Here is a 25003-nt window from a genome sequence, read left to right on the forward strand (position 1 = left end):
TGGCATGATTGAAAACAAACAAACAAGCAAAAAATGACACCATGACCAAAAAGCAACTAGGGAAGGGAGGGGTTTATTTCATCTGTCATCCAGGGAGTCAGAGCAGGAACTCGAAGCAGGAGCTGATACAGAAGCCGTGGAGTGTTGCTGCTTACTGGCTTGTTCTTCAGCCTGTTTCCTTATGCCATCCAGGACCACCCACCCAGGAGTGGCACCATCTACATCAATCATCCATCAAGAAAATGTACCTCAGGCTTGCCCACAGTCCAGTCTGGTGGAGGCATCTTCTTAGTTGATGTTTCTCCTTCTGAAATGACCCTAGCCTGCGTCACGTTGGCATAAGAACTAGCAGCACACCATCCATCCCCTGTCTGTGCCCTGACATGGCCCATGTTTTCTTCCAGCCACTCCAACCAAGCTGATGGCCGAGAACAGCAACACAGCTTTGCCAAGATCGGCCACCCTACCCCAGGAGTTACCAGTGCCAGGGCTCAGCCAGGCAGCCACAATGCCGGTATGTGCGGGAACCCCATCTTCTCAGCAGGGGAGTGCTGCCTTGTGGGTGTGGGCTGAAGAGCCACAGGAGCACACAGAGTCTCTCCAGGGACTCGGTTTTACTTAGGGATTGAGGGGACAGGGACGATGGGCAGGGAGGGAGGGTGTTGCAGGCAGGGGGGCGTGAAGCCATGGTATTTACTTAGCAACTAATTTTAGATTATCTTTATTGCAAAACGAGCGTGGATATGTACTTGCAGAATACAAAACTCAAGTGATTTTAAGAATAGAACTCGGTGCTTCAATCACGAGGGCACGTCTCCTGAGCCTCTGGGGGCCCACCTGTTTGAATCTCATTCTACATGGTGGCTGTGTGCAAGAAGACCCGGGGGCAGGCTTATGGTGCTGATATATGCCAAGCCTCTCCATAACACCATAGAGTGCTGGCCTGTATGCAAAGTCATCAAGAGACCATATTTCGTCATGGATGGTGGCCCAGTGTGCTTCTGTCTTCCCCCAGCTGTGCAGCGGACACAGCTAGAGGCCAAGTGAGCATCTGGCGGGTGAACTCGCACCTGGGATGTCTCACTCACATCACACCTTCCTGCTGCCACTCCCTCCCGTTGCTGTCCTGAGTGATGTCCTTTCTGTGCCAACTGCTTCTTATAGTCCCTAGGGACTAGGCATGCTTGAGGATAAATTCAGAAGTGTCTTCTCTCTTATCTCCTAAAAGCATTCGTATCTCTTATTTCTCCATGGTTGTTTCCCAAGTGATCAGGGAATGACTCCTTGGATGACATCCTGAGAAGAAATCCACCGGGGACAGGAGTAGCCTCGTCCTCAAGGATGGAGTCTGTCTAGCACAGGGCAGCCCAGGGAACATGGAGTGGAGCTGCCAAGTGCAGGCGGGCAGCCGCGGCCTCGCCTAACACACAGAGTGGTGGGAATCACGTGCTCTCACCGCAGCCAAAACTGGCTCCGGAGCCACGTCTGTCACTCTTAACTGTGTGTCCTGCACAGGAACCAGAGCAACCAGGAAGCAGCAGCCTTAACTTCCTATATAAGTCTACATCCGAGGACCTGCAGCTGGAAAACGCAACCAGCGGAGAGCCGAGTCCCCCGGGGGAGCTCAGAAATGGTCCTTTAACCAAACCCCTTTCTCTCACCAGGCTCCCCTGCCTTCACCATCATCCTGTGACCTCGCAAAACAGCTCCTGCCTCCGACCATCTTGCCGAGCCCACCTGCTCCCATGACGCAGGTGAGTCGGAGACCGGGGACAGAGGGACGTCTTCTGCGTTGGTGAATGTTTCCACACTGCTGCGTACCGCACACTCAAGTATCAACTAAGGCCTGGAGTGGGGGGCTTCACCCCAAAGTCCCCGTGAGACGTGTCTAGCAATGGCCTTCCCGTCACAGCGGTCCTCGACTGTCTCTCCATGTTTTCTCCACACTTCCTGTTCTTTCCCCCCGGTGCCTGGTTTTCATCTTCATAGTCATCTTTGTCTGTCACTCTGCTGTTTGTCTGCATTCTTTTCATTATATATAGCTCCAAATTTTAGGAAAGGTCTGAACTAGACAAAACATCACAGAAGACTCTGGAAGGCTCTAGAAGCTATTAACCCATTATGATAAATATCACGTTTCTTTTCTTTTCTTTTTTTTTTTAAAGATTTATTTATTTATTATGTATACAGAAGAGGGTGCCAGATCTCATTACAGATGGTTGTGAGCCACCATGTGGGTGCTGGGAATTGAACTCAGGACCTCTGGAAGAGCAGCCAGTGCTCTTAACCTCTGAGCCATCTCTTCAGCCCCACGTTTCTTTTCTAAGGATGTGCCTTACAGCTCTGCTGAGCGATTCCTTCCTTGTTTCATAACACTCGGTGAGTTCTTGCTTAGGTCCGTCCATGAGCAAGGCATGAGGGAGGCAAGGATGCTTGCTTGTAACACTGTCCTCACTCTTAGCTTGTAGAGCCAAGGGAGAAGTGGTCAGACAACCAGAGAAACCACCCTACTGCAAATGCTTCACGGGGCCAGTCAAAAACAGTCTGTCTATGTAGCTAGAGCTTTCCTGGTCCTGCCTAGCCCACGGTCAGGACAAATCTCTCTCACCCGCCAGTCCCGCAGCTGCTCAGACCCAACCAAGTAAACACACAGAGACTTACATTGCTTACAAACTGTATGGCCGTGGCAGGCTTCTTGTTATCTAGTTCTCCTATCTTAAATTAACCCATTTCTATTCATCTATACCTTGCCACGTGGCTCGTGGCTTACTGGCATCTTCACATGTTGCTTGTCATGGTGGCGGCTGGCAGCGTCTCTCTGCCTCAGGCTTCCACTTCCCAGAATTCTCCTCTCTGCTTGTTCCACCTATACTTCCTGCCTGGCTGCTGGCCAGTCAGTGTTTTATTTATTAACCAATCAGAACAACACATTTAACATACAGAACTTCCCACAGCATGTCTAGGGTGGCTTCCTGGAGGAGACGTCCTTTGAGTTGGCTTTGAAAAGTGGCTAGGAGATTGGTAGACAATTAAGCGGGTGACCATAGAAAAGAGAGACCCAAGTTTGCATTTTAGAGGAGAGCTATGTAATGCCCCACTGGCCTGGCACAGGGCAAGAGCCCAAGCATAGGGCCATCCAATCTGTGGTCATGGGGAGTATTGCACAGATTTGCTTAGATTCCCACTGTGAAGCCCAGAGCTCTGACTTCAGCTCCTTTATGGGCACTTGGCATTGCCCCAGTCTCTAGCCTCAAATTGTACCTGGGTCCCAGATGGCCGTTCACCGACACCTCAGCTTCTCAGAGTTTGGCTGTCTCGCTCTGTACAGAGCTGAGATGGCTGATGGGAACATTGTGGAACATATGCCCTCGTAGAAGTGGCCTCGGATGCTTTCCTGGAATAAGAAAGACGTGTGTTAGCATATGCTTCTTGCTAGCGTCTGACTTGAGCCGTGATATCAAAGCTGTTCAGCCAGAGTCTCCTAATTAAAATAGTCCATCTTTATCCTCATCGGAGGAAAAAAAAAGCAGAATAGTGTCTTTCCTTTTCGGGTTCTTGAGATACATTTTGGTATGAAATTAGTGATTTGTTTCAATCCAAAGGCACAAGAAATGAGAATTCCTCTCACTTCTGGGCCTTGCATCTAAAAAAAAAAAATGTATTTTTATAATACCTAATGGTAGATGGCCCTTTGGGAGTTCTAATTTTTCATTTCTTGAAATCTATGTAATAGTAACTGTTCCTGGTCTGTGAAATGCTCTATACATGATAACAACTGCATTTGTTTTAAGATTTAGTGTGTGTGTGTGTGTGTGTGTGTGTGTGTGTGTGTGTGTGCATACCATGTGCATGCAAGTGCCCACGGAGACGAGAGCATATCAGTTTCCCTGGAGGCGAAATTAGAGATGATTGAGAGTACTATTAGGTTCTGGGGACTGAACTAGGGTCCTCTGCTAGAGCAACAAGTTCTCCTAATGTTGAGCCATCTCTTGGGCCCCAACTGCTGTATTCTTTACGACATTCACATATAAATGAGACCAACTGGTTCCAAGACCTCGCCTGACAAATGCTCAGGTCCCGGTGTTTCCACAGAGCCTGCTCACACCCTCTCATATCCTGCAGGTCCCTCTGGCGATGAGTGTTTAATCCAATGCCAGTGTCCTGCAAATAGCTGTTGTCTATAGTGTTGTAGAACAGTGGTGAAGAGGTGTGCCTGCAGATGTCTGTGCACGTTCGGTACAGACGCATTCAAAATGCTTTGCATCCAAGGTTGGTGGATCCGCACTAGCCAACTCCCCTGACTTTTCAAGTCCTCCTCAGAGCTACTGCGGGTGAGAAAGGATGAGATTCTGTGGCTTCCCTTCAGTTACGTGCCTACGTTCTATCATTGTATTGTCCTGTGGCGAGGGTGGGGTGTAAAATCCAAATCTTGAAATGTAGTTGTCTGAGTAACTGGTAATTTTACCAAAAGCCTCTTTTCCTTCATACTCATAAGTTAGAGTAGATTCCATTATCAAAAAGGGACACTGTCGGGGCTGGGAAGGTAACTCAGTGATTGAACACCTACCTAGCGTGTGCAAGGCCTTGAATTCCAGTAGCACACATACTGAGAGAGAGAGAGAGAGAGAGAGAGAGAGAGAGAGAGAGAGAGAGAGAGAGAGAGAACGAGAACTGGCTCCTGTACTCCCCTGCCATGCCCAATCAGAACCCCCCTACTGCTAGCTCTTCTGGAGTTTCCCATGAGGCCCTGACATTTTCCAGACCATAGAGAACCCACCACAGAAGCTTTATGTCTTGTTTTTTTTTTAATTGAATACCCAGTGTAGTTTTGTTATTTCCTCAGTGGAATGTTCTGTCAAAACCCAGCTGCCTGCTTTGATGGGTTACATTGTGGCAGAGGTTGATGTGGGGGAAGGTAGCCCAGAGCAGCCATGATTAAGCTCCCATGTAGCCCAGGAGCCTATTGTTTGATGAAGTCTGATATCAAAGCCCCTCTCACTGAGGTGGGACTGGAGGGGAGAGAGGAGCTTGCTGATAAGGCCTCTTAGCTTCCCCTCGCCTCTGAGACTCAGATCCTCCGGTCCCGTTTGTCCCCACACTCATGTAGCTCTCTGACCCCTAATAAGCATGGCATAAGTTTATGGTGAAGAAAAGAAGTTTGCGGCCAAGAAGTGAGGTGCTCCCGTGTCTGCTTGCCTGGGGATGGCTGATGTGTGTGACTTTCTGCAAACAGTGGCACCAGCCACTGTCATTCTTCCAGAATCTCTTTGGATTTCCAGAATCTTTTTGGCCAGTGCTGGGGAGTGAGCCCAGGACCTTGCCTTTGCTAGGCCCCTCCCACTGAGCCACACTCCCGGCCTGGGCTTTCTATTGTGCTGCCCCAGAGGGGTGAGTCCCTGCATCTTCTAGTAGACTCTACCTGCATTCCCAACTTCACCCCCTCATTCCTTTGACATGTAGGGGAGGTCAAAGGGCAGAGGAGAGAAAGGGCAGATTTGGTGGACAATTTCAAAAGACAGTGGGCAAGAAACAGAGCAGGAAGATATCGGGGTAGAGGTTGAGGAAATGAAGAGGAAGCCAAAGAAGAAAGAAAAAGAGAAGATGAGGAGGGAGGGAGTGAGGGAGGAAGGGAGGGAGGGAGGGAGATAGAGAGAGAGAGGAAGAGAGAGAGAGAGAGAGAGAGAGAGAGGTGGGGGGGGGGGGGGAGGGAGAGAGAGAGAGAGAGAGAGAGAGAGAGAGAAATGGAAGGAAAGATGGCGGTAGAGAGGAAGGAAGGGAAGATAGGAGGAGAAAGAGGAGGCAGAGAGAGAGAAAGGGAAACTGTAAGCCTAGCAAATTTGCCTCAAAACCTGGGCATCAAACTGGGTGTGGTGGCATCCACTTATAATCTCAACACTCAGGAGATCGGGACAGGAGGATTGCCATGAGTTCAGGACAGCCTGGGCTGCATAGCAAGACCCTGTCCCAAAAAGAAAGGCAAAGGGAGGAGGGGAAGGGGGGAGGGGAGGGGAGGGGAGAGGAGGGGAGGGGAGAGGAGGGGAGGGAAGTAAAAGAGAAAGAAGGCAAGCCAGAGCAGGGACTGTGCACCCAAGGAAGGCCACCCCTACATCTCTCTTGATTTCCCGTAAGGAAAGAGCCCTTATCAAAGGAGGTGACGTGTAAGAGGGCAGAGAATTTTCTAAAGCCAATCTCAGTTTCAGGAAGGGATGCAGAGGCCAAAAGCAAGCTGTTCAGGCAAAGCAGAACTAATGGTTTATGTTATGGAGCCCCCTCAGCCAACGTCATCCTTGAGGTGAACATTAGATGGCCACTTGGTCCCTCCCCATAGTTCTCTCCTGCATGGACGTGTGAGGCAGACATGGGAAATGGGGAGAAGGCCTCTATGGATCCAGGCCCAGCAGGATCAAATTTAGGATGACAGAGGAGCTTGCTGTCATCATTAGCACAAAGAAGGTTGGCTAGAGACCCTTGGGACACCCCGCCTTTGTTCTAGGCCCTGCTTCCTTCAGAGCTGAGCAGTGTTGTGTTTTGTTTTTTTCAGAGATACTGAGAACATGGCTGAGGGATAGAAAAGAGAAATCTGTAGGACTGATCAGAACGGTGGCAAGGGTGGTCTCGGGATGAAATAGCCCTTTGATCTGATTGCTTGTTTTTTAACTTCCTTTTGAAGTTTTCGGCACAATTCAGCATGTTCCAGACCATTAAGGACCAGCTGGAGCAGAGGACACGGATCCTGCAGGCCAACATCCGGTGGCAGCAGGAAGAGCTGCACAAGATCCAGGAACAGCTCTGCCTGGTCCAGGACTCCAACGTCCAGGTGATGCGCCTGCGCAGGGTGGCCTCCGCTCTCCTTAGAATCAGTCAGTGGGGGGATACTACATAGTCTGACAGCGGTGGTATATACCATAAACCCAGATGCATTTCTTGGAATCCTTTCAAGAGTCATTTGTTTGTTTGGGGTTTGGGGTTTTTGTCAGGGATATATATATATATATATCTCGGATCTATCTCAAGGACAAGTTACATGGATTCTCCCACCCTGAGGAGGGTTGCATATCTTAGTTCAGGACTGTTTAACTTTATGAGTGCATCACCTGGGCCCGGCCTTTAACTGCAGAAGTCACTGTAGCCAACCTTGAGTCTGTCTTGAGAGCCTTAAGCATCTGCAGCTACTTAGGCAAGACAGGAGGGGGGGCAGAAAAGACAGCTTAGGAAAATGGCCACAGGATTGTCGCCGCTGCCAACCCATCCCTGCCACACCGCCTCCCCTGAGCGTCCAATAGCACCTGTGATGGACACACCATGTTGGGTGCCGAGAAGCCAGTGCATGGCAAGACTTACATACGACAGTGTGGTTTCATCGGAGGGCCACAGAACCTCCAGCCATTCTGCTTCCCTAAGTACTTAGCACCTCTGCCGGGAGGTGCAGGGGACCTTGGTGACACATGCTGATCCTGTCCTTCCTGCCCCTGCATAGCACTCTTACAAGATGGGACAATCTAAGACTTAGCTGTGCTGAAGCCCAGGCATCCCTTTTGTATTCCTCTTTTTTTTTTTTTTTGAGCTGAGGATCGAACCCAGGGCCTTGCGCTTGCTAGGCAAGCACTCTACCACTGAGCTAAATCCCCAGCTCCCCCTTTTGTATTCTTATAAGCGTTCCTCAGCAAGCTATACTGAGGTCCTTCTGCCTCTTCCTCTGCTGCAGTGGCTTCCCTGCATGGACATGGGTCGACACTGTAGCAGTCACCTGAAATTAAATGCATGATCATCGAACTGTCACATTCATAAAATGCCACTTGTTCCCCATTCTTCCCCAAGCGCATTATTATTTTTTTCTCTCTCTCTCGCAGATCCATAACATGGTTGGTAGCCTTGAACTTGTCTCACTTCAATTACTTTAATGGAATTTTTATACTAACAGAAAGGGGTGGGGGAATTGAAGCAGAAAGTGCTAAAAGGCAAGGTAGGCGTATGAACATCCTCCGGAGCGCCTGGAGCTTTCTGCTTCCTGCCTCTGCCACATTAGAGCGAGATTTTTTAAAAGAACAGGCAACAAAGCTATCGCTTTTGCTCCCGGTTGTAAAGAATGTGATATTTCCCCATTGGGGGTACATTTTGTGAACCCACCCAAAGCATATATGTATGCCAAAACACATACGTACCTGAGTTCCACAAGGAGCCATGGAAACCCAGCCCTCCAGTGTGTGCCTTCCCGGTAGAAATCAAGTGTTCTAGTACCCTCCAACCTTGTAGATACCAGGTCCTAAAGTTCATGCCTCTCTGTGGCTATGTCCTTCAGTGTGCACACCCCCCCTATGAAAAACAAGCTTGCCAGTGCTCACCTCCCTGTGGAAACCAAGCTCTCCTGTGCACACCTCCCTTGTGGAAGCTAAGATACACACACACACACACACACACACACACACACACACACACACACACACCTACACCTACACAAACCTCCCTTGCTGAATCCACGACCTCCAGTGGATGCCTCCCTGTGGGGGAAAAAAAGGAACTCTAGTGTGTATCTTCCTTATAGAAGTCAAGCCCTCCAGTGGACACCTCCCCTGTGGATGGATGCCAAGCCCTCCCAGGAGAAGCTAAACCCTCTGCTGCAAGCCTTCTCTGTGTTCATTCCTCTGTCTTATCTTCACAGTGGAATTTTCCAGAAGGACATGGAAATCCACAGATAATCAAACCAGAGAACATCTCCTCCAACAGCCTGGCCTCTTGTTTTTTGCCAGACTTAAATACCTCCTAAAACTCCTACCAAAATGTGATCTCTGCTTTTAAAAAAACTAATTCAACTGAAAAAAAAAAAAATAAGCAAGTGAAAATTACTATAGCCTCCCCCATCTCCACCCTATGTACCACCAGAGAGGGAAGACAGAAAGAATGATATAACACATTGACAATTGCTGAAGCCTGGTGATGATGCCGTATCATACAGAATTTTTTTTTGTACTGTTTCTGTATTAATTACTTCTGAATGTCCTGTAATAATAACAATAGTTTGTAAAATTAGGCAGGTATGACTAGTGGAAGAATTACATGTAAGTGTGGCCTATTTGTTCTAACATACTTTTCTTACTTGGTTTGGGGAACTTTCCCCCCCCCCCCCACATTTTCTATAAAACTGACCCCAGAACCCTTTTTGAGAAATCCATGAAATTCTTCTCGGTTGTTGATTGTGGGAGCTCACAAAGGTTTTCTAGTGAGATCTGAGCTTGCTTTACACAGCAGGGCTGCATTAGGGGATGGCTTGACCATGTGCATGGTCAGCAGGTGTCTGGGATGGTCTGCACTTGGCTGTGCGTGGGGGGTGGGGGGTCTTTTGTTCCACCCCTTGACATTTCTTTAAAAGCACTTTAGTAGAGACAGAAGGGGCTGGTGGGTTTTGACCCAGGCCCTCCCGAGGCTATCCTATGTTTCTAACTGTCTCTCTCCTCTATATTTTTAACTACGAATTTCTCATTTCTCCCTGCTCAAGAGTACCGGGGGGGGGGGGGGGGGCGGTTGGGGAAAGGAGCTGGTCTCCCTCAGTTGATAAAAAGAGAGGCATGGATGTCTGTGCCCAGATGCAAAGCAGGACCCCCACCCAGCTGGGGTTGTTTACTGCAGTTCTGTGAACTCATTCCATTGGCTCAGAACTTAAGTGTGAATTCTTCTCAAGTTTGGTTCTGAGGAAGTCCTCTGAGACGCTTGATGTTTGCTCCCAGGTGGTTGTGAAGGACACACAGCAGCCAAGCTGTGCTGAGAGACCCTGGTACTCCCTCCAGTCAGGAGAAAGAGGCCTCTTGCTTTTTATTTTTTAAGTTTTTATTATTTTTTTTTTCCATTGGAGCGTGGGCACCCTCTGCTGGTTATTCAAATGAATGCCTTAAAGGACACCTGCATCAGTGACAACTATAACAAGGTCTTTTTGATTGGTTCCTTGAGACATCCGTCAGTCGAACCAAACAGCCAACCAGCTAGCTGTCCCAATTCGTATACCTCACTTGGTGGGGCAGTGGGAAGGCCGAAAGGCAAAGAGAACAAGGCTTTTAAAACTTGGAGAGCATACACAGACGAGCCAGCAGAGCATATTAAACGGCTAGCTTCCTGACACTAGTGGAGACAGTCTGAGCAAAAGTTTCGTTCCCTTATCTGCCTGTGTATTTTCCCATTCGCTCCTTTACCAGATCTCTATATGGCCAGTCAAAGGAGCAGAGATCTCTTTCTTTCATTTGAAGGCTATTGTTATCATCTAGCATTCATTCAACATTTACTGCATCTCAAGTACTTAATATGCACTGACTTCATTAATCCTTTATGAGGTATGTGCCGTCAATGTCTCTGTGCTGGCTACTTTTATATCAACTTGACACAAGAAGCTAAAGACATCTGAAAGGAAGGAACCCCAACTGAGAGAATGCCTCCATTAAGATCCAGCTGTAGGCCAGCCTTTTTTAATGAGTGATTGATGGGGGAGGGCCCAGCCCACTGTAGTTGGAGGCCACCCCTGGGCTGGTGGTCCTGGGCTCTATAAGGAAGCAGGCTGAGCAAGCCATGAGAGCAAGCCAGTAAGCAGCACCCCTCCATGGCCTCCCGCATCAGCTCCTGCCTCCAGGTTCCTGCCCTGCATGTGAGTTCCTATGCTGACTTCCTTCAATGATGGACAGAGATGAGGAAGCATGAGCTATATAGACCCTTTCCTCCCCAGCTTGCTTTTGATCATGGTGTTTCAGCACAGCAAGAGTAACCCTATCTAAGACAGAAGTTGGTACCAGGACAGCGGAGTATTGCTGTGGCAGACCTGGCCATGTGTTTTTGGGAGGAATACGGAAGGACTTTGGAACTTCGGGTTAGAAAAGTCATTGAGTACTCAAAGCTTGGTGAGCTGTCCTGTGGGAGCTTGGAAGATAAGACGGTGGAGAGAAATGCAGAGGATGGAGACCTGGCTTGTGAAGTTTCAGAGCGAAGCAAAGACTCTGCCAGGCCATTTGTGTGAAGAATCTGCGGTGTCTGGTCAGCTGGAGCTGAGGAATGGGCTGTGGTGAGCGAGAGACCAGAACCACCAAAGTGAAACCTTTGCTCTGCTGGGACAATGGATGCTGCTCAGCTGGAGCTGAGAAGTCAGCGGTGATTAAGAAGAGACCAGTGTCACTGAGGTGAAATCTGGGAAGTGTGTCCTCAGAGTCCGCACACCGAAGCTGCATTCCAGAGGCGGCAAAGGTTGGACCTTGTGCTGGCAGCTGAACTTGGTAGTGTAGGAGTCACCCAGATGGTACTGGTTTTGAAGTCATAAAGGGATCATGGTGAGCAGCTGAGACATGGCACATGTGAGAGCAAAGGAGGCCCTTGGTGAAGGCGCAGCCTCAGTAGCAGTTGAAGGCCCAGGATTAAAGGTTATTCAGGGAAACTGAGGCTTGCTTTTGGTCATGGTGTTTTCTCACAGCAATAGTAACCCTAACTAGGTACAGTGAATATTGTATGAATGAGGAAGCCAAATCATTGAAAAAAAGTTATGAATATTGCCCAAGATCATTCTCAGTGGGGGGGGGGACTTCATTTGGAGTTCAAGTATGATGTCTTTAAGGTATATATAATGCCTGCCACAATAAACCTTGCATTAATTTGACCCTTGATCAGCAAGCAAACCATATTCTACCAAAAGGGATACAGTAATTGAACGTGAGCATGAGGTTTTTGCTGAAGCTATGAGATACAATTCATCCCATGTGCTATTCACAAAGCTTATGCTAAGGGATAGCTGGAACTGTGTAAAACACTAATGCTTGAGTGTGTGGGTACTGAATCGATGGGTACCCAGAAATTCTTCTTGCTAGGCTTGGTGCCACACACCTGCAATCCCAGCATTTGGGAGGTAGAAGTAGGCGGATCTCTGTGAGTTCAAGACTAGCCTGGTCTACATAACCATTTCCAGCTGGTGCTACATAGTAAGACTCTGTCTCAAATAAAAGGAGTGGGGGCACCAGGCAGTGGTGGCGCACGCCTTTAATCCCAGCACTCGGGAGGCAGAGCCAGGCGGACCTCTGTGAGTTCGAGATCTACAGAGCGAGATCCAGGACAGGCACCAAAACTACACGGAGAAACCCTGTCTCAAAAAAACGAAAGAAAAAAAGGGGCGGGGGACTGGAGAGATGGCTCAGCAGTTAAGGCACGTGCTGCTCTTCCAGAGGATCCAAGTTCAATTCCCAGCGCCTGTGTCAAATAATCACAATCACCTGTAACTACAACTTGAGGGGATCTGACAACTTCTCCCACCCTCCATGGACACCTGAATTCACATGCAAACTTCCACACAGAGACACATACACATGATTAAAAATAATAAAATACGCCGGGCGGTGGTGGCACACGCCGTTAATCCCAGCACTCGGGAGGCAGAGGCAGGCGGATCTCTGTGAGTTCGAGGCCAGCCTGGGCTACCAAGTGAGCTCCAGGAAAGGCGCAAAGCTACACAGAGAAACCCTGTCTCGAAAAGAAAAAATAAATAAAAAAAAAATACATTTAAAAAAAAAAACCCAAATTCCATTTAGCCTCTAAAGTATCCAAGACCCTTCATTTCATAACTGCAGGCTTCTGGGTCGGGATGAGCTATGTTTGTTGGTGAAATGCAAAGGGTGTGTGATCTGAACCTGCCAGCACAACCACCTGCTGCCCTCAGGCTCACAGACTTCATCAGGCTCAGCTTCCTCAGTGAATGCAATACTGGGAGAGCCGGCCTTTGAGTGGCCCCTCCCCGCAGCTGCAGGATGCAGGTCCACCCCTGCCTCTCCAGATCCCCTGTGGCACTCAGTGAATGTGAGCCTGCTGCTCTGAGATGGATATGTTTGTGCTGCTCTGGTTCAGAAACCGCAGCTCAATCCACCATATGCTGCAGGGAAGAGTGCCCCCTCCCTAAAGACTGCACAGCTAAGGACTTGGAATGGGATGCGTACATCAGGAGTCATGACGGAGATTGTCAGTGTGTACTCTCAATGCCCAAGAGTTTGGGCTAAAAGAAATACTTACATGCTTTTGGTTAAATGACTATTGAGACTATTAAAGTTTTTTTTCTTCAACATTTAGGCTCAATTTATAGATTGTATTTTTTTTTCTTGTAATTCTAATTGGGTCTTAAAACAGCATGGCTTTAACTTAATGGGTTTTTTTCTTTAACCTATGTCCAATTAGTTTATAAGTTGAACAAACTAAATAATCCCCCTTAACTACCAGAGCCAATACCGATGTAATATTTCAAATATCCGAAGCTTTCAGACATCCCATGTACTCAATACAGAAAACTTAAAAACCTAAGAAAAAGGACCTGTCTAAGCACTTATACGGCTGTTTGAAATGAAATTCAGTTGCCCTGCAGTGCCCAAGGGGACTGATTCCAGAATCTCCAGAGATACTAAAATCCATGGGAACTCAAGACTCTTTGTAACACAGCATGGCATTGCACAAAACAGACCCATGTCCTCCGGTGTTCTTTAAACCAAGAGTGTCCAACCCACAGCCCGCAGCTGTGAGTCCTCAAAGTCAGCACCAAGTCATAAGCCCGCTTAAAACATTTCGAATGTTTGGTTTTTGTAACTTGATTGTATGGTTCTTAATCTCTGTAGATGATGACATCCTGTCCCCCCGTCACACAAAATAACAAGCCACTCATTAGACGCCTTTGTGGCCCAAGACAACTTGTTTTTGTCCCATGTGATCCAGATAGGCTAAAAGGTTGGACACCCCTGCTCTGAATCATCTCTAGATTGTTCATACACCTCCAACAACATAAGTGCTCTGTGAGTGCTTATTGTAATATATTGTTTAGGAAATAATGACAAAAAAAAATCTACACTTGGTTCAGTGCAGATGCAATCCTTTCCTGAACAGTTTTGATCTGAGATTGGATGAATCTGGAGATGGGAAAACTCAGACAATGAGGATTGACTTGGTACGGTACAAACAGAACTAGAATCTTCATGAATCCTCATTTTCTTTTTTTTTTTTTTTTGTTTGTTTGTTTGTTTTTGTTTTTCGAGACAGGGTTTCTCTGTGTAGCTTTGCGCCTTTCCTGGAACTCACTTGGTAGCCCAGGCTGGCCTCGAACTCACAGAGATCCGCCTGCCTCTGCCTCCCGAGTGCTGGGATTAAAGGCGTGCGCCACCACCGCCCGGCAATCCTCATTTTCTTAAACTAGCAATGTACCATGGCCTTAAATGTCCTAAGGCACCTTATGTCACAAAGCATGATTATAAAACAAGGGTAACTTGAAAGCACATGGACCCGGTGACACGCCAACCTCTGCTCCTCTGTCCTGCCTGGAAGACTGGGTCACCCGCTGCCCGGAAGCAGGGCTGCCTCTCTCCTTTCAGCCCTGAGTTGAAAGTTCCCCAGAGCACTGCAGGTGCAAACCCTGGTCACTGGGCATAGGATTTAAGGTTGAGCATAGGACTCCACCCTACTCTGAGTATAACATGGGCCATACCATGCCCTCTCCCACCATTAGTCTATGGACCATTCTGTTCCTAAGATGCCTCTCCCTTCTCATGGGACACACCAACTTGGACCTCCAAAGTATGTTTGTTTGTGCACAGAAAACCTAGATGCAGGCCTCTTTGGCCCTGTCAGATCGCAGTCACTTAACTGTGACTCTCAGGAAGGCAGGGACAATGTCTCTCTGACCCAGACACTCTAGTGTGTTGGCCCATGCCGGCAGCATCATAGGTACACGCTGCCTGCCGCTGAGTTGGGGCATCGTTTTTTAGGTGTGTCAAGGATCCCAGGCCATTTTTCTCTCCTCCCCAGGACAAAGAAGACAATGAAGGTGGCCATGGGTGAACCCCATGTGGCCCTTACTTCACAGGCCATTTCTCTTCTGTTCCCAGATGTTCCTGCAGCAGCCAGCTGTGTCCCTGAGCTTCGGCAGTGCCCAGCGACCAGCGGCTCAGCAGCAGCTGCAGCAAAGGCCTGCTGCTGCAGCGACTCAGCCCCAGCTCGGGGCTGACACGCCGCTGCCGCCGGGGCAGATCACGTCGACCCAAGTCACAAACCCGCACCTGCTCAGAGACTCGAATGCGATATCCACCCAGGTACCATGCCCCCTTCCACAGCTGCCCTTACCACTCGGGTAGACACACTCTTGCAGCTAAGACGTTCTCGATTCCTGCAGCTGCCGGGTTCTGGAAACCTGTGTACTCCTTTCTCTGGACCAGGGGAAGAGTACAGTCGTAGGGGTTTTTTTTATTTAATTATTATTATAAAGCCATTTTGAAGGTCTGAGCTGTAACCTGTACACCTTTCTCTGGACCAGGGGAAGAGTACAGTCATAGTTTATTATTATTATTATTATTATTATTATTATTATTATTGTAAAGCCATTTTGAAGGTCTGAGCTGTATTGTCTTTCTGTGCTTTGTACCTGGGCTTTATGCCCCTACACCCCTGTCCTCTGTCATCACTGCCATATCAATAGCTCCTTCTGTTCACTGTCCCTCGCCCCAGGACCACCTCCAAAACCCTTCCCTTGAAGCCATTGCCACTCAATACAAACTGCCAGAGATCTCACAGTGTGACCAGGTCACCAGTGGTAAATGACGCTGGAGTGGAGTCAAGTCCGGCGCCCCTCCTTCCGGGGAAATGACGGCATAGATGGCAGATCGTTGCCTCTCCTGAAGCCTCCACATCCACAGGCCCCTAGGGCTCTAGTGAGTGTCGTGTCCCCTGGGGAGCCGCGATGAAAGAGGGCTGGTGTAGACCTCAAGGTGTTCCTCATCCAGTAGAGAATCCGGGAACTGGGCCAGAGAGTGGGCAGTGCGGGATGAGTAAGGAGAGGCATCCCTCCCTCCAGCTCCTCAGGGGATGGTATGAAATCACTCACGGATGTCAAAACTTGAGGAGACGCGAGTCCCTTATATAAAATGGTAGAGTGTTTACACGAGATGTGCAGGCATCCTCCTAGAGGACTTATCTACTTATTTATTGATGCTGGGGATCAGACTCGGCTCTTCTCAGACACCATGGAAGGACTGACGGTACCACTGTGCTCCATTCCAGGCCCCTTCATATTTTAACTCATTCTAGATGTTTGTGTTTGTTTTTTTTAATTTTTTGCATATGGTTGTTTTACCTGCATGTATATCTGTGCATTACATGCCTGGTACCCACAGAAGCCACAAGAAGGTATAGGATCCCCTGGGCATGGATGTACAGATGGTTGTGAGCTACCTTGTGAATGCTGAGAATTGAACCCGGGTCCTCTGGAAGAACAGTCAGTGCTCTTAATTGCTGAGCCATCTCTCCAGCCCCACAGATGATTTATAACGCCCAGTATAACACCAGAGCTATGGAAATATTTGTCATCTAGGGATGATGAGAACACATCATGATCAGTACAGATGGGATGTTTTTCAGATACTTTTATTGGAGATTGAAATTACAAATCCATGTAGAAGGGAGCTTAGTTCATCCTTATATAAATTATGACTTTTGTCTAAAAACACAGCCTTTTTATTTGAAAGGCTCATCAAAACAAAACACAAAATTTGTGGGTGAGAATGACCAGTGGGATTCTGAAAAAGCAAAATCTGAGGAAGAGTTTATACGGACACCAGATATAAAAACTAAAATCTAAAGCCTTAAGTCGTCACCATAGGAATGCCCAGTCAGTGTCACAGCAGAAAAGGAAAGCCAGGGCCAGACCACCCCCTCGTTCACTTATTGAGTCATCAGACATTTATTGAAAGCTCCCTGCATGGCCTGCCCTGAGAGAACCGTGAATGACAAAGAAAAGCCTCGGTTCCAATGGGGAGAACGGAGACAAACGGGCACACATCCGAGTGTGTCCGAGGGTGGCTTGGGAATGCCGGGCACGAGATGTGTTGTAGAGTTAAATAGATGGTCAGAAGAGGGGACTCCCTGAGAGGACTGTGTGTCAGCAAAGGCTGTGGGGGGTGGTGAGAGTCAGCTGTATCAGCATCAAGTGGAAGAACATTTTGCAAAGATGGATCAGCATGTGCAAAGGTCCTGAGGCAGACACAGGCCCAGTGAGGTAGAGAAACAGCAAAGAAGTAAAATGTGTGAGAAAAAAGAGATCTCAGTTCAATGGTTCCATTCTGCTGAGAGCCTGGAACTACCCAGGAGATTTTAAGAATCTTCAAGGTGCTTACAACCCAATGCGGAAGACAGTCAAAACAAAAACACCTCGCTGCGCAGTTGGTAGGTCCTAACTTAGAGGTGAAACAAGAGTCCGTAGATGGGAATTCTAGGAGGTTTCCTAGAGAGGTGGTCTGAACTGAGTCTGAGCTTTCTCTCTCTCATAAAATAACGGTCCAGGGTCCAAAGCCAATGAGGAGCTCACAGCTGCTGCCTGCCAGCGGCCGATCGGTGAGCAGCCTGCCACCCCAGTTCAGCAGCTCGGCAGCTGTGCTCCCGCCAGGCCTGAGCCTCACCACAGCTGCTCCCACCTCTCAGGATGCCAGCCAGTGCCAGCCCAGCCCTGACTTCGGCCATGATCGGCAGCTCAGGTAGGAAACCACCCCGTCGCAAGGACAGGAGGGGGTCCTTCGCGCTTTTCCTTCATCTGTCCCTTCTGTACAGCAACCTTCCAGGGATTCCCTCCCCAGTTGGTCTCAGCTCAGGTGACAGCAGGGAAGACCTTGGGGTCCTCAAGGTCAAGGACATGACCCCTTGTGTGGCTCGTAGTACTGCCATCGGGGGCCACAGTTTGGGTTCTGTTCTAGTTTTGCTTCTGTTTTGTAATAAAATACTCTACCCAAAAGGAACTTGGGTGAGAAGGGAGTTTTATTCGGCTTACAATTCCAGGTCACAGTCCATGACTGTGGGAAAGTCAAGGCAGGAACTTGAGACATCGATTTGTTGACTCCACGCCTACACATTTCAAGAGCCCTGCCTAGAGAATGGTGCTGCCCACAGTGGGCGGGCCACGACAATTCATTTAAGACAGTCTCCCCGCAAGACATGCCCAAAGGCCAGCATAGTACAGACAGTCTCTCCCGGAGACTCTCTTCCCAGGTGACTCTAGATCGTATCAGGGTGGCATTGAACACTAGCCATCCCAAGTGCTGACTGTAATGTCCCTTTCCTCTTACTCTGCTCCAAGGCTGTTGCTGAGCCAGCCCATCCAGCCTATGATGCCCGGGTCCTGTGACGCCAGGCAGCCCTCAGAAGTCAGCAGGACTGGACGGCAAGTCAAGTAGGTTGAAATGGGATAGACACCCGTATGGCATGGTCCCAGCCTGGCCTTTCCTTTTCCTTGAAAGGATGCTCCAGGACCGGATGTTCCTGGCAGTGATACTCCAGGCTTGCACAGGCCTGGTCAGGTTCACTGTGGATGTTTTACGACGTGCGCTCATAACCTTCAGAGGCCCTTTCCCAGAGCTTTCCTTCCACCAGTGCTCATGTAAACAGATAAAACCTGGTACCCAATCTCCATGCTCCAAACCAGAACTGAAGGAAATAATGACATCTCACAGGTTGCAGCCATCTTTGGAATATATATATATATATATTCACAGATCTCAAAGGCTTTGTCCTAGCTGTCCTCCTGAGTAAACAACAGCCTTTTCCCTTCCTGAGCTCTCTCTCCAGCTTCAGTGGTTGCTTTACAACCACACTGAGCTTCCCTGCCTCCTGCTTCTGGTACAGTAACCCAGGACCAGGAGATGCTACACATATGAGCTCCCTCACCCTCTCGGAGATAGAGCTTCCTTCCTGTCTCTGGGCATTTTCTATTGTTCTAACTGAACATCACAGGCAGGGTGACAGTCTGTGAAGGTTTTATACGCCTCCTGGTCTTAGCTAACGGGAAGTCTGGGCAGGTGGTGCTGGCATCTGTTCAGCATCTGGTGAGGACCTGTGTCATAACATGGGAGAAGAGCGTTCCAGGGAGAGAGAAAGCCAGTCAGCTCTGAGTTCTCTTATTCTTCTTATAAAGTCATTAAGGTTCTCATGGGGGCACCACCCTAATGACCTCATCCAGCCCTGATTAGTTCCAAGGGCCCCACCTCAAGTGACCATAAATACAGCGTTTAAGACTGGGTTTCCATCTAACACATGGGCTTTGGGGAACACACTCAAGCCAGAGCATCCCCTCTCCTGCTTATCACTACTGAGGAGCAGATTTGCTCAGCTGTTTAACTAGTAGTAGAGACTGGTGCCCTATGTCCTATGGAGACATAGGACAAATCATTTAAATGCTACTGGAAAGTAGGCTTTAAAAAAAACAGCCTCTAGATTTTTATTTCTGTCCTCTTTCAAGACAGGATTCTCTTGCCTTGGCCTTTGAATGTTGGGATTACAGGTGTATTCTACCATGCCCAGCCTTTAGACAGGAGGCTATCACATGGCCCTTACTTGTGTAAGCACTGTTTGAATTTGAGTCCAGAGTTTATCAGGATGGTGCTAACTAATGAAGTCTGGTGTGCAAAGTCTCTCAAGTTGCCCCCAGGACTGTCCCTAAGAATTCCTTCTTTGCCTTCTGCAGCCCATAATAACATAGCTGAGCAGTTCTGAAGCTCAGGGGTGTTTGGTTTTTTCCTCCTATTCTGTGGCTTAGGGACGCTTTCCTTGTTCCCTTCAATCAGTGGAGAGTCTGAGCTTTAAAAGAATGATGTCTAGAAGGCCACGGATTACCTATGGCAGAGCCAGAGACCAATTGACTCCAGAGCACAAACTCCCTTGGCTTTGAATCTTCAAGACAACCTTGTTGGCCCTGTCTGGGGTCTCCCTTAGCCTATGGATAACTTTCTCTATAGTCTGTGCCCCTTAATACTTGACCGCCTTCTCTCTGCCCATGGAGTGGGAGCAGGCATGGGCATACATCCTGTGGGAAGCCATCTTTAAAATTCACGGCTTCTGTTCTCAATTAGGTAGGCGGGTTTGGATTTTGGTTTTGAGTTTTGCTTGTTCTTCGGAAATGTCCCATGTAAGTGGAAAGAAAGATGTTTGTTACCTCACTTTCCAGAGATGCTTAATTCTTCTGTGAATGAGGCAAAACCCGGAGCATTTTTCCCCTCCAGCAGCTGTAACTGCCATTTTTGGTCAAACCAATCATTTCTACCCTACTGTCTCTTCCAGACATGACCTAACAGCTCTGTTCTCTAGAGGGTGTCGAGTTCTGCCTCCCATATACACACAGAAGTCTCTGCAGGGGAAGTCTGGAAACCCCAAAGCCTGTTACAGATGACCTCATACAGAGAAATGACTTCTTTAAAAATCAAACACATAGCCGGGTGGTGGCGGCGGCGGCGGCGGCGGCGGCGGCGGCGGCGGCGGCGGCGGCGGCGGTGGCAGCGCATGCCTTTAATCCCAGCACTCTGGAGGCAGAAGCAGGTGGATCTTTGTGAGTTCGAGGCCAGCCTGGTCTCCAAAGCAAATTCCAGGAAAGGCGCAAAGCTACACAAAGAAACCCTGTCTCAAAAAAAACAAAACAAACAAAAAAAAACCCCACAAAATTTGAAAGCAAAATCAAACACACAGGGGAATTCCCTGTATTGTCTTCAAACATCATCGTGTCCTTCCAGACCTTCCCATAAAGGCCATTCCTGGTTCCTCGATAATGGACCATTATCGCCAACATCTTTTTGTGTTATTATTGTTGTTGTGATAAAGCACACATCATGTACCATTTGCCATTGACAGGTAATGTCACATCTGCCATCATCATCCTTTAAGCACGTAGTTCAGTGACATCAAGGGCTGCTGCACTGTTGCACAGCCATGCCCACCATCCATTTCCAGAATTTCTCATCTCCCTAGACTCAATCTCTGTACAATAGCTCTGGCCCCACAGCCCCTGGCAGTCACCATCCTTCTCCCTGCCTTTCCGTGATTTTGACTATCTGGGGACCTTGTACAGTGTTTGCCCTTTGGTAGCAGACAAATTTCACTTAGCATAATGTTTTCAGGTTTCTTTCCTGTCCTAGCCTGTGTCAGTACTAAGGTGCTGTGTATACAGGTATTTTCATCAGTCAGTGGACGTGGCACCATTCTGCCTTCTAGCTATTATTGTGAATAATATATATATTGGTTTTTCGAGACAGAGTTTCTCTGTGTAGCTTTGCGCCTTTCCTGGAACTCACTTGGCAGCCCAGGCTGGCCTCGAACTCACAGAGATCCACCTGGCTCTGCCTCTGGAGTACTGGGATTAAAGGCCTGCGCCGCTGCTGCTGCTGCTGCTGCTGCTGCTGCTGCCGCCGCCGCCGCCGCCGCCGCCGCCGCCGCCGCCGCCACCACCACCACCTGGTTGAATAATAATATTTCTATGGGCATATATAGCATGAATTCTAATTGGTCTTAATAATAAAAACCCAGAGTCAGATATCAGGGTGAAAGCTGAAAGATCAGAGAAGCAGAGCAGCCAGCCACTAGAAAGATTTCTCTTTTTTTATAATCATTTTTTTAATTTTATAATTTAATTTTACATATCAGCCACGGATTCCCCTGTCCTTCCTCCTCCCCCCTCCCCAACCCAACCCCCACTCCCATCTTCTCTTCTTACCTCTAGGAATCCTCACACTGAAAGAGCGAGAGTTCCTGTCACCTCCCAACTTATATTCCTCTCTCTGTCCAGCCATATCACTTCCTGTCTCCACCTCCCTAGTGCTGGGATTAAAGGTGTGGGATCCCAAGGGCAGGGATCAAAGGCGTGCACCACCACCACTGCCTGACTCTGTTCCTCTTTTAGACTGTATCAATCTTGTGTAGCCCAGGGTGGCCTTAAACTCCTGATCGACCTGCTTCCTCCTCCCAAGTGCTGGCATTAAAGGTGTGGCTACCACTGCCTGGCCTCTAGGATTAACTGGTGGCTTAGCTCCGCCCTCTGATCTTCAGGCAAGCTTTATTTATTAGATCACAAACAAAATATCACCGCAGGTATACAAATATCTATTTAAGTGTGTACATTTATTTCTTTTGAATATATAACCAGAAACAGAATTGCTGGATCATATGGTAATTCTATTTTTTTTTTTTTTTTTTGGGTTTTTTTTTTTTTTGGTTTTTTGAAACAGAGTTTCTCTGTGTAGCTTTGCGCCTTTCCTGGGACTCACTTGGTAGTCCAGGCTGGCCTCGAACTCACAGAGATCCACCTGGCTCTGCCTCCCGAGTGCTGGGATTAAAGGCATGCGCCACTACCGCCCGGCTGGTAATTCTATTTTTATTTTTCTTGATTTTTAGTTAACATGTGAATTAATGGAATTTGTTATGAAATTTCCCTACATATGTGTGCTCTTATCCATCTGCCCCGCTTCCCTTGCCTGTCCTCCGATCCCACCCTCTTGCTGGCTCATGTCCTCCCCCACAAGTAGCTCCTGTATAGAAGCTCTTTGTAATCATGCAATCCCATTTGTCAAATCTTGGAATTGCTTCCTGTGGTCCTATGGTCCCTTTAAGAAAGTCCTTGCTTATGCCTGTACCTAGAAATGTTTTAATCTAGCAGCCAGGGTTCTGGTGTTGCCAATTGTGGTCTTTGATCAATTTTGAATTGATTTTGGTCAGGGTGAAGGACATGGATCTAGTTCTTTCTTCTACTTGTGAAAACTCTAGTTTTTCCAGAACTATTTTTTGAAAATGCCATCTTTTGTCCAGTGTATATATTTTTGATACATTTGTTGAAGATTTAGTTGGCTTAGTTGTATGGGCTTGTATCTGTCTCCTCTGTTCTATTCTATTGCTCCACATGTTTCTTTACTAGCAGTTTGTTACTATGGCACTATAGTGTAGTTTGAGATCAGGATTTGTGATGGCTCTTTCTGATAGGAGTTGCTTTGACTGTTTGGGGGTCTTTTGTGTTTTGTATTAATTTTTGGACTTTTTTCTTTTTCTGAGAAGGACAACACTGGAATTTTTAATGGCAACTGTGTTGAATCCATAGATCAGTTTTGGTAATAGAGCCATTTCACAGTGTTCACTTCTCCAGTGTCCCCACAAGCCTTTTCTACCTTGGAGTGCCTTGTTCGATTTCTTTTTTCAGTGTCTTCAAGTTTCTATTGTAGATGTCTCTCACTCCCTTGCTTAGGTTTATCACTAGTCATTTTTAATGATTTAAGATTTTTTAATCTGGGCATTTTAAAGCTATTATGATGAGATTATTTTCTGATTTTTTTGGCAAATGCATTATTGGTATATAGAAAAGTTGCTCATTTTTTTGTAAGTTAATTTTGTGTCTACTGCTTTGTTGAAATTATTTCTCATGTCTAAGAGTTTTCTGGAAGAAGCTTTAGAGTCTTTAAATACATGGCCATGTGATCCACACATAGAGACAATTAGACTTCATCGTTTCCTATTTGTATCTCTTTTATTTCTTTCTTATTTTTCTAGCAAGACTTCAAACACATGATTAGTTAGAGTGATGAGAATGGTAACCCTTGTCTCATTCCTGATTGGGGGAGGAATCCTTTCCATTCTTCCCTATATAGAGTAATGTTGGCTGTAGGCTTTCCATATAGACCCTTTATTAAATTGTGCTATGAGCCTTCAATTTCTAATTTCTTCATGAAGAACTTTCATTCATGAAGGAATACTGTACTTTCTCAAAGGTCTTTTCTGCATCTATTACAAAGATCCTGTGATTTTTGTCCTGAAGTATACTTATGTGTTATATTATATTTATTGATTTGTATATGTTGAACTACTCTTGGTCATGGGATTTGATCTTCTTAATGTGTTCTTGAGTTAAATTCACAAGAATTTTATTGAGACTATATGATCTGTATTCATCAGGGCAATTGACCTGGTTCTGGGATTTTCTTTGTTGGGATACTTTTAATTACTCTTTCAGTCTTGTCGACTGCTGCAGATCTGTCTATATTGTTTATATATGCTTGATTTCATTTTGGTAGGTCATATGCTTGTAGGAATCCATCCATTTCTTCTAGATTTTTTCATGGCTGTTTGTCTGTACTTCCAAGTATTCCCTATGATCCTCTAGATTTAATTGAAATCTATTTCAACATCTCTTTTTCATCTCCAACTTGATTAGTTTGAGTCTCTCTCTCTCTCTCTCTGTCAATCTTATTTATCATTTCAAAGAGCCAGCATTATATTTGATCGATTCTATGTTCTCTTAGTTTCCATTTCATAAAGTTCTGTTCTAATCTTTTTTTTTTTTTTTTTTTGGTTTTTCGAGACAGGGTTTCTCTGTGTAGCTTTGCGCCTTTCCTGGAGCTCACTTGGTAGCCCAGGCTGGCCTCGAACTCACAGAGATCCGCCTGGCTCTGCCTCTCAAGTGCTGGGATTAAAGGCGTGCGCCACCAACGCCCGGCTCTGTTCTAATCTTGATTACCTCTTGCCACCTACTGTTTTGGGGTTTGGCTTATTCTTGTTTTTCTAAGACATTGAGGTGCCATTTATTTGAAATCTCTGGGTTTTTAATGTTATCACTCATAGCTATGAATTGTCCTCTTAGAATGACTTTACCTGTACCCCAAAGATTGGTAAGTTGTGTTTTAATTTTCATTTCATCCTAGAATTTCTCCTTCCCCTCTCTTCAGCAACCCATTGATCATTCATGAATGTTTTATTTAGTCTCTAAGTATTTGTGATTTCTAGAGATTTTATTGCTATTAATTTCTAGTTTGATTCCATTGTGGTCTTTTAAATACAAGAAATTGTCCCAACTATTTTCTATTTGTTAAGACTTACTTTATTCCTAGAATATGTTCTATTTTGAAGAAGGTTCCATAAGCAGCTGAGACAAATATGAATACCACATATGTTGGATAAAATATTCCATAGATTTCTACTAAATCCATTTGGTCTATGATATAGCATTTTGGGCTTTATGGGCCTGCATAGTGTCATTTAACTATAGAACTTCTTCATTGGTTTTTAGTTTAAATGACCTATCTGAAGAAAAAAGTGAAATATCGACATCACCCACTATTACTACATGAGGACTTATCCAACCTCCTTTAACGTCCATTAGAGTTTGTTTTATGAAACTGGGAGTCCCAACATTTGGTGCCTATATTTATGATTATTATGTCCTCTTATATAT

General features: G+C 46.9%; 1 protein-coding gene across 2 annotated transcripts in view; it reads left to right on the forward strand.

The window, feature by feature from the left end:
• Npas2 (neuronal PAS domain protein 2) overlaps positions 1-25003 on the forward strand; it is a 183075-nt gene that overhangs the window by 148899 nt on the left and 9173 nt on the right. For both annotated transcript variants that reach the window (XM_037199782.1, XM_028865753.2), the window contains exons 14-19: positions 405-514; positions 1665-1754; positions 6671-6817; positions 14874-15077; positions 17320-17510; positions 18107-18199. In XM_037199782.1, coding sequence (XP_037055677.1) covers positions 405-514; positions 1665-1754; positions 6671-6817; positions 14874-15077; positions 17320-17510; positions 18107-18199 — 835 coding nt within the window. The remainder of the gene's footprint in view (positions 1-404; positions 515-1664; positions 1755-6670; positions 6818-14873; positions 15078-17319; positions 17511-18106; positions 18200-25003) is intronic.

This window comes from Peromyscus leucopus, chromosome 16_21 (assembly GCF_004664715.2).
Source record: "Peromyscus leucopus breed LL Stock chromosome 16_21, UCI_PerLeu_2.1, whole genome shotgun sequence".
Taxonomy (NCBI): Eukaryota; Metazoa; Chordata; class Mammalia; order Rodentia; family Cricetidae; genus Peromyscus; species Peromyscus leucopus.